We start from the raw sequence: 12,212 nt of genomic DNA on the forward strand, positions 1-12,212 counted from the left end.
TCCGTGAATTTTCAGTGTTCACTCCAGGTTAAGAAATAAAATATCTTTAGCATCCCTCTTATTTCCTCCCTCCTTGCTAAAAGTAACCACTCTCGATCAGTGTGTCAGTACCTTAATTCTAGTTTTATCTGTTTTGTGCCTTGTGTATTGGAGTCGTATGATATGTGTTCTTTTGGGTTTGCTGCTTTTCACTCAATGTTATGCTGGATCCATCTATATTATTGCAAGTGGTTGTAGTGTGTTCATTTTCATTATTCTCTAGTCTGTATAGCCAGTCTGTCATGCATTAGAAGGGCCTTCTCTCTCTCTGAAAACATGCAAACCACACACAGGATGTGATTAAGGAAAGACCAGAAATAGGTCTCTCCTTTTAAAAATCCGTTAGTTCACTGGTACCTCCAGCTTCAATCCCCAGTGTTTGTTGTAACCTTTTCCCTTCCCGTGTTTGTGTTTCCTTTGTCTTACAGAGAGAACTCTGGGTTCCCCTTTTCCCTGATAGATTTTCTTTTCTTTTTTCTTTGTAAATTTTATTTATCTGGCTGTGTTGGAGCTCAGTGGCAGCACGAGGGACCTTTGTTGCATCACGTGGGATCTTTTGTTATGGCTTCCCTGGGCTCTCTGGTTGCAGCAATGGGGCTTAGTTGCTTCACAGCCTGTGGGACCTTAGTTCTCCCAAGGATTGAACCATTGTCCTCTGCATTGCAACTCAGATAGTTAACCTCTGGACCGCCAGGGAAGTCCCTAGATTTTCTTGTTTGATGAATCCCCTGTGTACGACAAATGTCTTTCCACCTTTGAACTCTTCCATGTGGAGATGCCCTCCTCACCCTGCTCGGGGCTGTCATTCCCCCGGCCAGTCCCCCCTTGCGGTAACGCTCCTCAGTGCTCCCAGGCTCCATCATCCCGTGCAGTCCGGCACTTGGATGGATGTGGGTGGTCTCCTCACAGTCTCTGCTCTGATGCCCAGCAGACCAGCCTCTGCGCGCTCATCTGCTGTCCTATGCCCTACCTCAGGCTGTAGGACTGGACCGTCTGGGAATGAGAGAGGGCCTCTCTAGATTCTTAAGTTTCACTTTAATGTTTCTGGCTGTGGGTTTTTTCCTTTCTTTCTTTCTTCAAGTCCTTTTCGTTTGAGGTCGTATATTTTCTCTAATTCTGGGAAGTTTATAGAAGTTTATCTCTGCAAGTATTTCATCACCTTCATATACTTTTTTCTCTTCTATATATTCTGTGATGTGGATGTTGATTCCTTCATTTCTCTATTCCTTATCTCTTTAATTTAATTTTGTGTATGTTACCTCTCCTGATGTCTTCTAGCAGAGTAGAAGACATGGTAGTGTCTTAGCTTATTAATTTTAATGTCTTGTTTTAGCTTATTAATTTGTTCAGCTGTATCCTTTCTGCTCTTCAATCTATCCATCTCTTAAGTTTATTTCCTTGGTTATATTTTTTCATACACAGTATTTTTATTTGCTTCATTGTGATATTTTCTTCTTGCTTTGTATCTAATAGCTTTTCCTATTGAATTTATTTTGAACTTTTATTTTCTGATTTTCTCTTGTGAACTCCTGTGTCCTGGGGATAATAGACACCTTAGCTCATGAACTCTGTGAGGAGGGGTGGAGAAAGTCCAGTTTGTGCCTCATTTGTGCATCATCTTCTGGGTTTAAAGAGTGAAGCCAGAGTAGGGGAGTCGCTTGGGGGAGATGACTTACCCAGGGCACTATAGTGTGGAATCCCTTCCCAGATGCTGCACTTTTCCGGGTCTGTTTCCCTTTGTTAAGACCACCCAGTGCATGGAGTGTAGAAAGAGGTGGTGGGAAGAGGAAACTTGTGAACATGTAGGGACCACCCAGTGACATCCACAAGGTTCTAAACTGCTTTTCCACCAGCTGACTCGACTGCCACCCACATGTTACCCTGCAGCCCCTGGACAGATCCGGGCTTGCTGACAGTTTTCCTGCCTTGCAGCCACAGTTGTCTGAGCCTGTTGGAGGGAAAAATATTTGCCAAAATAACTGTACCACACCCTAACTCCCATCTCTGGTGTCTGGTCCTTGTCTTCCCTGCCTATTTTTTCACTCTGTACTGGGACCGAATTTCCCTTTGTTGTCCCAGGAATTTCTATGTGTGAACACAAATGATTTTTTTTTCTTTAAAATAGGTTCATGCTATATATATGATCTAGCAACTTGCTGTTTTTAAAATGGCTACATGATAGATTACACAGGAAGTTAGCTTGGATTCAATAGTAAATAGCTTTAAAATATATGTATGTGTAAGAGTATGTGTGTGTGTCTGGTTTTATATCCCTTTTATAATGAACTATGTATATATTATTGCCTTATCATCTTAAGTATAATTGTAAGTTAGTGATAGGATATAGAGTGTAGTCATTCATGTTCTGTGACGTACTTAGCCATTTCCCTCTTTTTTTTTTTTTTTTTAGTTTCTTAATAGCTTTTAAATATTATGATACTGAAATAAACCTGTTGTAAACAAAGGGTTTTCCTTTCGTATTAATAGGATTTTTTTCCAGGATGGATTACAGAATGGATCAAATAGATAAATAGGTTAAAGGATTTTTTTATTCTTAACCATGTAAAGCAGTGCCTGAAACATGTTAGGCATTCAAATAGTGTTTATTGGATGGAACAGTATTATAAAAACTGCTTTTTAGTATGGATGTACCAGTTTTGATTCCCATACACAAGATGAGATTGTCTGTTCTGCACCATCCTGTAATTTTTGGATGGTTTGATTGTAATCAGAAGATGTTTCTATCTTTTAAAAAAACTGCTATCAGATAATACAGATAAGGTCTATTTCTCTTTTATTTTTGCCTGCTCAATAAATGGACACATGTTTTCTTGCAGAACTGAATTTGCTCTTAAAGAAATCATGTCCTCTGGCGGTGCTGAAGATGACATCCCACAGGGAGAGAGGAAAACAGTGACAGATTTTTGTTACCTTCTGGATAAGTCTAAGCAACTGTTCAATGGGTTGAGGTCAGTGGACTCTTGATGCCTTAAACTTTTTATCTAGTTCTGTATCTTTTTTTCCCCATGGCTGATGTGTGGTAAGTGTCTGAAATTTATGGATAAAATGTTATATAAATATCTGTACTAGAAATAATCATGTTTTTTGTTGTTGTTGTTTCATTCTCAAATGAAAGAACAATAGGAGAAGAGTATATCTTATATTGTTTTACTCAAATTGAGTGAGCTATTTTTTAAGATGGTTTTGTGTACATTATTCCACATGATACCTGTTTTACATCTGATTTTACACTTTGTAATATCTAAGGAGCCTGGGATGCATACACAAGTGAACCTGGGGCCTCTCTTTCTGTTACATCTTTTCTGTGTACTTGGTTATTTGCTTACTTGTTTTATCCTTTCTTTTTCTTAAGATAAGGTATCTAAAGTAATGATGGAGTTTTTTCAAGATGGTGTCGTTCTTTAGTTGTGCATACCCTGACTAGTAGCAGAAGCTATATGCACTTTTGTCAAAATGTGTCTTTGATTGTGTATTCTTGTGGGTGTCAGGTAAATAATTTTGTACCATTTTATATTATTTAAACTGTTTAGCCATATTTTCAATTCATGAGATTCTTAAGATACTGATTTACTTCAGACTTAAAGCTTCATTCTATAGGTAAGATACTAAGGATAAATAGTTGTGGGGGTTTTTTTGGAAACTTCATATGGGAGTGAATAATTATAAAGATAATGAGTTATTTTTGTTTAATTATTTTTTGTTGAAGTATAGTTGATTTACAGTGTATTTAGTGAGTTATTTTTAATTTGCAGTTTATTTCTGGATAAAAATGCTATCTTCTTTTCACATACTTTATAATTGTATTCTGCTATTTGGAATTGTACTGGAGAAGTTTATTTTAAAGAATTTACCTTTAAAAAACATTTACAGTCAAAAAGATAATACAGGGTCATCAAATGAGTCCTCCATGACCACTCTGTCTAAAGCTCTGCTTTCAATTGCCCTCTCATCTCTGTATTCATTTAATCTTCTACATAAAAATCATCACTACCTCAAGTTACCTTATTTATTGCTTAAGATTTTTTTACATTAAAATGAAATGTCCCTAGGACCAGTACCCTGTGTGTCACTGTTTCTCTACTACCTAAGCCAGGGTTTTGCCCGTTACAGGTGTTTCACAAACATTTGTTAAATGAAGGGTTCCAAAGACAGTGTTCCTAACTCCTACACTCTGCTGCTTCCTATTTTGTGCTACAGAAGAGGTCCTTGAGATCAGCTTTTTCTTTTGCTGTGTTGATTAATTGCATCTTTTTAAAGAATTATTTTCTTTCACTATTATAATTCAAAAAACAACCCCTCTAGGCCCAGGTTTTAAGTCTTTTTTTTTCCTAGAAGGTTGTAGAACTTTTAAATTGCATACTTAAAGTTTTGTTTCTTTGTTCCACTTCATTATCCAGGTATATCTTGTTTTTTCGACATTTACTTGGCCTCCAGTATGTACCATATTCCATATTAGGTACAGATAATTTGAAAATAAAACTGACAGTCCCTGCCCTCAAATAATCTGCGAGGAAATTATAAAAATACAGAATAGGGGGAAAAAAAAACCCTTCAAGCCCGTGGCGACATTCTACTCAATGTTAGCCTCAGATTTACCCTATCTGTTAAGCAAATTTCCTATATATCTCCACGTTCTTGTTTCTGAAGGTAGTAAGAAAACTTAAAGCATTCGTAGATTTTAGGAATAAGAAAGCATTTAAAAGTTTGCATGAAAATCCCTACCATAACTTATGACATGTGCCTCTCAAACTCCTTATTCTCAACTCTTAAAACATTATCATTGTTAAAATAACTCTGACACCTTCGTTTATGTAGTAACATGTATCAGTGCTGTGTTCCTTTTATCAGACATTAATATACCCTTGTACAGATTTGTTTATCCAGGCATGAGTTGCTGAACATTTAAGTTATTTTGTACTTTCTGCTGTTACGAGTAATACTGCAGGAACATTTGCGTATCAGGTTTTGCGTGGACATGTGTTTCCAGTCCTCTTGAATACACATACCTCAGAGTGAAAATGCTGGCTCATACGGTACTCTAAGTGTAACCTTTTGAGAAACCTCTAGACTGTTTTTCAAGGAGGCTGTAGCACCAGGAGTGTGTGGGGTTCCAGTTTCTCCACATCCTCCAACACTTGTTATCGTCCGTCTTTATGATGATAGCCATCCTAGCGTGTATGAAGTGGTATCCCCTTATGGCTTTGTTTTGCATGTCCCTAATAACTAACGATGTGAGCATCTTGTCATGTGCTTATTAGGCATTTTTATGTCGTCTTTGGAGAAAATTGATCATTTTTCAAATAGATTTATCTTTTTATTTTTAAATTGTAGTCATTTTCTGTATGTTGTGCATACAAGTCCCTTGTGATGTGTAATGATTTGCAGGTATATGTTTTCCCATCCTTTGGTTATCTCATCAGTTTCTTAATGGTGTCCTTTGAAGCACAAATGCTTTAATTTTAATAAAGTCCAACTTGTCATTCTCTTTCATCACTTGTACTTTTGGTGTCACATCTAAGAAATCATTGCCTAACCTGAGGTCACTGAAATGTTTTCTTCTAATAGTTTTGTGGTTTTAGCTCTTACAGTTTGATATGTGAACCATTCTGTGTTAGCTTTTGTATATGATGAGATCATAGGCATTTTTTTGTGAGAAAACATATTTTTACAGTTGATTGTATTTCTTTCATTTTTTTCTTTGTTTGTTCCTTGTTTCTCCTTACCTGTTCATACTTGTAATGCTTAGATTGAATTTCCAATTTAAATCCTCTAGAACCTCTACTTTCTTTTGATTTTCATCTCTATTCTTTTTCTCAGTATTTTTGGAAAATGTCTTCAATTTTCCCATAATACACCCAGCATGTTTATCTTGTCATATCAGTGGTTTTTGCTAGACTGCTTTTGAAAAAAACTAGATACTGTGTATTTGATCCAAAGTTTACTAACTTTTCTACCTATATATGCAAATAAGACAGACACTAGAAATTTTGATGTGTTTGTGAACGGAAATTGTTTTTTTTAGTATGTCTGAGAAGCATATTAAATTTAGCAGTGGCATTTCTCTTCTTAAAGAGATTTATTTTCCTAATCTGATTCTGAATCATAAATGAATCATAAAGTTCAAGCGGTCTCCCACTGGAGACTCTACTGGACTCAATCACCCTGTGGCTGCTATAATAGTAACAACAGAACGCGTATCCACACAGCACTCTATAGTTTATAAATCACTTTCAGCTGCATCTTTTTTTTTTTTTTTCACACCCCCTCCCTTTCGCCCCTCAGCTGCGTCTTTATCCTTTGGCCGCATACCAAAAATGCGTTGCCTAAAAATGAATTGTTTTATTTCACCTTCTTTTTCAGTGTTTTGGTTGTGTAAATATATTTTACCAGCTCAGATCTGTTACCATTCTTATTTCTTGTTTGTTTGTTTTGACTGCACCTTATGTCTTTTGGGATCTTAGTTCCCTAATCAGGGCTTGAACCCCGGCCTGTGGCGTTGATAGCACTGAGTCTTCACCCTTAGACTGCCAGGGAGTTCCCTCATTTTGATTTTTTTAAAGTGCCGTTTTAACTATAACACAGGTTTTATTTATTTTAAAACTAACTGCAGAGTGAACTTGTTTCTGTGGAAACAGGAGGAAACCTTAATACATGGAAAAATTGTGTGAGATCTGATCTTTAGGGCTATTTATTCACTGTCAGAGAAATTTATTATAATGCTTAGGATACCTTTTTCAGTTTAGTTCTTGTGTTAGGGGGAGAACACACTGACTGAAACTGCCCACCCTAGCTAGGCACCATAGTAACCATTTACATGAGTTCATTAATGACAGAAGATACCGGTAAGGAACACGATCTAATAAGCCACCACCAACTGGAAGAGCTCAGGAGAGGTCAAAAGGGAGACATCACATGTCCTACCACCTCCCAGAATCCTTCTCGCTGGCATCCATCTTGGCTGGGCAATCTGTGTGCCACAGGAGGGACTCTGAATCAGAACGACTGGCCAAAGACCACCCAGAAGTTAATTCTGTGACCATAAAACCTGAGACTGCAAGCCACATGGCAGAGCTGTCCTCCTGGGTTCCCCTACCCTCCCGCTCTCCACCGGGCGTCCTTTCCCAATGAGAGTCTCTTGCTTTGTCAACATGTGTGTCTCCTCAGTTCATTTCCAGTGTTAGACAAGAGCCCCTTTTGGGGCCCTGGAAGGGGTCCCCCTTCCTGCAACACCTGAGCACTTAAAACTATATTGGATTCAGGGATTGATCTTTTCATACAACTCAATATCAAAAAAACCAACAATCTGATTAGAAAATGATCAGAGGATCTGACTGGTTCTTTTTCCAAAAAAACACATACAGATGGCCAACAGATACATGAAAAGGCTCTGAACATTGTTAGTCATCAGGAAAATGCAAATCAAAACCACATGAGATACCACCTCACACCTGTAAGAATGGCTTATCAAAAAGACAAAAAATAACACATGTGGAGAAAGGGAGCCCTTGCATGCTGTTGGTGGGAATGTAAATTGATGCAGTCACCATAGAAAACAGTGTAGAGGTTCCTTAAAAAGTTAAAACTACCATAGCATCCAGCAGTTCTACTTCTGAGCATTTATGCAAAGAAAATGAAAACACTAACTTGAAAAATTATATACACCTCCATGTTCATTGAAACATTATTTATAATAGCCAAGATATGGAAATAATGTATCCATTGACAGATGAATGGATAAAGAAATCATAGAATATATATATATAGTATGAATATTCTTCAAGCATTAAAAATTAAGGAAATATTGAAATTTATGATAACCTGGATAGACCTTGAGGGCATTATGCTTAAGTAAGTCACACAGAGAAAGACAAATACCATATGATCTCACTTCATGTAGAATCTAAAAACAACAGCAGCAAAAACCAGAACAAAACGCAAAAGAAACAACTGAGCTCATGGATACGGAGGACAGACTGGTGATTGCCAGAGACAGAAGAGAGCGACACGTATGCAGTGGGTGAAGGAGGTTGAAAAGTGCAAACTTTCAGCTGTATTTATACATAAATGTATCATAGGGATGTAATGTACAGCATGGAGACTGTGGTTAATGGTTTTGTTGTTTAGTTGTCTGACTCTTTGCAACCCCATGGACTGCAGCACACCAGGCTTCCCTATCCTTCACTATCTTCAGGAGTTTGCTCAAACTCATGTCCATTGAATCGGTGATGCTAGCCAAACATCTCATCCTCTATTTGTCCTCTTCTCCTCTTGCCCTCCAGTCTTTCCTAGCATCAAGGTCATTTCCAATGAGTTGGCTTTTAGTTGGAGATACTGTGTTGTATATTTGAAAGTTGTTAAAATGGTCAATCTTAAAGCTTCTCATCACAAGAAAAAAATTTTGTAGCTATTAAGGTAATGGATGTTATCATTGTGCCTTACTGTGATCATTTCATGGTATCATTTTGACTGGGAAAAGTGGGTAAGCAAATTCACTAGGGATTTACTTGCAGTGTTTTGTGTGAAGGGTTCCCTTCGTTTTAAACAAGCCTTAATTATTTCTACAAAAATTGTATCTTGGATGAGTAACATAGATATATTCTCTTTGTGCTTCTGGGGTTTTGTTTGAGAGGGATGTGGCTAGTGGCAATGCAGGCCTGTAGTTTACTGAAAGGTTAATGCTCTTCATTTTGAAAGAACTTTCATTTCACACACACAGAATAATGTAGGACTATTTTTTATTTATTTATTTTTTAGCTTATTTATTTGGCTGCGCCTGGTCTTAGTTGCAGCACATGGGATCCTTAGTTGCATGTGGGATCTAGTTCCCTGACCAGAGATCGAACCTGGGCCTCCCTACATTGGGAGTGTGGCGTCTTAGCCACTGGACCACCAGGGAATTCCCTAGAACTATTAAGAAGATGTTGGTGGAGATAAAAATGAAAAGTTGACCATGCTATATGGTTAAATTTAAAAAAAAGCAAATTGTGAAAATAGTATGTTTTACATGATCTTGTTTTATCAGTAATTCTCTGTCAAAATTACAACATTCTGTAAGTCATATTAACTCTTAGTGGGGACTCCTTGCTCTCAGCTTTTGGTCTCTTTTCTAGGGTACTGATTTTCTCACGGTGTCTGGTGCATGTGAGTGTGTGTATTTCCTGTGCTTGTTTGTATAAATACAAGTGTTTTGTTCAGTGTTAACTTCGATTGGAAGCGATTGAGAGGTCTCTCTTGATCAGCTCTGTAGGTCTGTGTTAGCTGCCTGTGGTGGTGGCTTGAAGGTATGTGTGGCATTCTTTCCCACACTAGTCTCCAAAGAAGCTCTTTGATTTATGGAAATTAAATGCTTCTGCTTTCAAGTGTTGATGTAGTTTTTGTGCATTTCTTTTGAAATAGACGAGAATATTTGGGAATAACTAAAAGAAGGGTTCTTTTTTTGCCCCTGTCCCCCATATTTGTGTTGGTCTGAGTAGAAAACAGGATCACAGTGCTTACAGAGAACAAGAAATATATCAGTAGTGGTTCGGGACCAGCTTTGGAACTTGGGAAAAAGCAGTGAAGTGGAGTCTAGTCAAAATAGCATCAGCTTTTAACATGGCACCTCTGATTGCCCACCATCCCGTCACTGTTAGTGCTTGTCTTTTGGTTAACTTTCCTTTGTGTTTTTTCTTTTCTTTCTTGAGTTTGTACATTGAAGTATAATACACTTGCAGAAAAGTACATGTATTATAAGTGTAATTTTTGCAAACAACATTCATGGGGCTTGTACTTGTATGATAGGATGTCCAGCACGGCAGCAACCCCCTTGTATTCACTCCCTTGGGCTTTTTAACTGTTTATGAGAAGAGTGAAAAAGTGCATTTCAGTGCATGAAAGACTAGAGTTTCTATATAATGTCTTATTGGGATACAGTAAACTTTCTCTTTACTCTTGAAGGTGTATCTTTCTGCCATATACATATTAAGCTATTCATCCAAGTTGTCAGAGCCTTTTCATTTTCCCAGCCATGAATATCTTAATGGAGTATTTTTCCTGACTGAAAGTACCTTCTTGTAATACGTAGATAATAATCACTTCTATCCACTCACTGTGTAAGAAAACACAGCCTAGAGAGTGAGAAATGGATAAAATGAATGGTGTTTTGCTTATAATAGCTTTTGCATGTAGTTACAGTAGTAATGAAGTGAGAATGATGTTAGAAATAGCTTTGAAGACCATCAGAAAATGATCAAACGCCTAAGCGCTTGCAGGGTTCTAGTTACCATGGTGACTAAGACTGTCGAAGCAGGATGGAATACTTGGTAGGATTATATAAGGCAGCGTCTTGAGACATGTATTTGAGATATGCAGCTGTGTCTACCAGTAGTATCCTTGACTTTTGAAATAGCACAGGCCCGCAGTCACTCATTATTTGTCCCCAGGGGAGCAAATGCCCAAAGCCAAAATAAATGTTGAAAACAATAAACAAACAAACAAACAAACATACATACATATGCAAAGAAGTGCACCAAAGTGAAGTGTATTGGTCTTAATAAAAATTATGGCAGAAATTTTTATTAAACATGCTCCTTAATATTTCAGAATAAAGAAGAAATCATCGCCAGTGCTTTCTTCAACAGCCTATTTTTAGGATGCCTTGGTTACTGTGTAGGTGGGAAAGGATAAGTGAGGAATTAACAGTTTTTCCCTTTGTGCCCGTTCTCCCCTCTCATGTTCTTTCCTCTCTCTTCCCTCTCTTTTCCTTCCTCCTCCTTCAGAATATTAGTGCTTTCCCAGAGGCAAATGTCCGCAGACAGATAATAGTAAAGTGCATGTTATTTCAGAAGTAATACCCTAAACTATCTGTACAAGCTTGTGAGACCTGCGTTTATTTTGTATGGTTGGCTACCCAGAAACAGTTGCACTTGCAGTTGAGGTAGACGGCCACCAGGGTGCAGTAGACGTCGTGATCCTGTGATCTAGAAGACCATTGACTGACAAAAATTTAATGAGCCACAAATGTGACTTAAAGTTTTTGTAGTAGCCAGATTTTAAAAATGTAAAACAAAGAAAAAAGCTCAAGTTAATTTTAACAGTATATTTTATTTGATCCAGTATATCCAAAATATTTTCTTTCAACATGTAATCATTTTTTTTTACATTCTTTTACATTCTCTTTTTTTATAGTTTTTGAAGTACCCTGAATAGTTTATACTTTCACACATTTCAGTTTGAATTAGACACATTTCAAGTATTCAGTAGCCATATGTGGCTATTGGCCCAGGCAAAATTTCTCCCCTTTAGCTTCTGTCTTCAGAATGATCCACTGTGCTTTCTGATGAATACATGCTGGCTGTTTTGGGGGGGTTTCTTTTTCACGGTCCATCCTCTGTCTCCAAGGTTTCTGGTCTTTCTTCCTGCGCAGATGCTGATAGCCTTCAGTTCTTTTGGCTATTGGTGATTTGTTCCCACCCACTCGTATTTCGGGATTTGAAGGCTACCTTATCATTTATTATATTAGTTTTCTAGGGCTGTCATAACAAAATGCCACATACTAGGTAGCTTAAACAACAGAAATGTATTCTCTCACAGCTCGAGAGGCTGGAAGCCCAAGATCAACGTGTTGGCAGCGTTGGTTCATTCTGAGGCCTCTTCCCTTTGGTTTGCAAGCGGCCGTTCTCCTGCTCTGCCTCAGGCACCTCCCAGGTGCTTCTGTGAGCCCTGACCTCCTGCTTGTTAGGACACAGCTTGCTGTCAGAACAAGTCAGAATGCTTCTGTCAATGGCATCCCAAGAGTGAGCTCCCAGAGAAGGACTTCACTAATGTAGAATCAAAATCTGGCTTATTTTTCTCTATGGCAGAGAGGAGAGAGTATTAGATTACAGACTCAAAGGGGTTATGAATTTCAGTCATAGCTCAATAGTTAACTGGCTATGAGTTCCCAGGCAACCCATTTAAGCTCCCTGCTTCTCATTTTAGTATGTATGTGTATTTACATATATTTGCACATATCTGCCTGCAATGCGGGAGATCCAGGTTCTATCCCTGGGTTGGGAAGATCCCCTGGAGAAGGAAATGGCAACCCACTCCAATACTCTTGTGTGGAGAATTCCATGGACGGAAGAGCCTGGAGGGCTACATCCATGGAGTCTCAAAGAGTTGAATACAACTGA

General features: G+C 38.0%; 1 protein-coding gene across 6 annotated transcripts in view; it reads left to right on the forward strand.

Moving 5' to 3' along the window:
* The window catches only part of SCAI (suppressor of cancer cell invasion), a 120,702-nt gene that overhangs the window by 55,549 nt on the left and 52,941 nt on the right, over positions 1-12,212 (forward strand). For all 6 annotated transcript variants that reach the window (XR_006343365.1, XR_006343364.1, XM_043916862.1 and 3 more), the window contains one exon: positions 2,877-3,008. Coding sequence is in view for 4 of the 6 variants with exons in the window: in XM_043916862.1 (XP_043772797.1) it covers positions 2,877-3,008 (132 nt within the window). In the remaining 2 variants the exon portion in view is untranslated. The remainder of the gene's footprint in view (positions 1-2,876; positions 3,009-12,212) is intronic.

This window comes from Cervus elaphus, chromosome 11, assembly GCF_910594005.1.
Source record: "Cervus elaphus chromosome 11, mCerEla1.1, whole genome shotgun sequence".
NCBI lineage: Eukaryota > Metazoa > Chordata > Mammalia > Artiodactyla > Cervidae > Cervus > Cervus elaphus.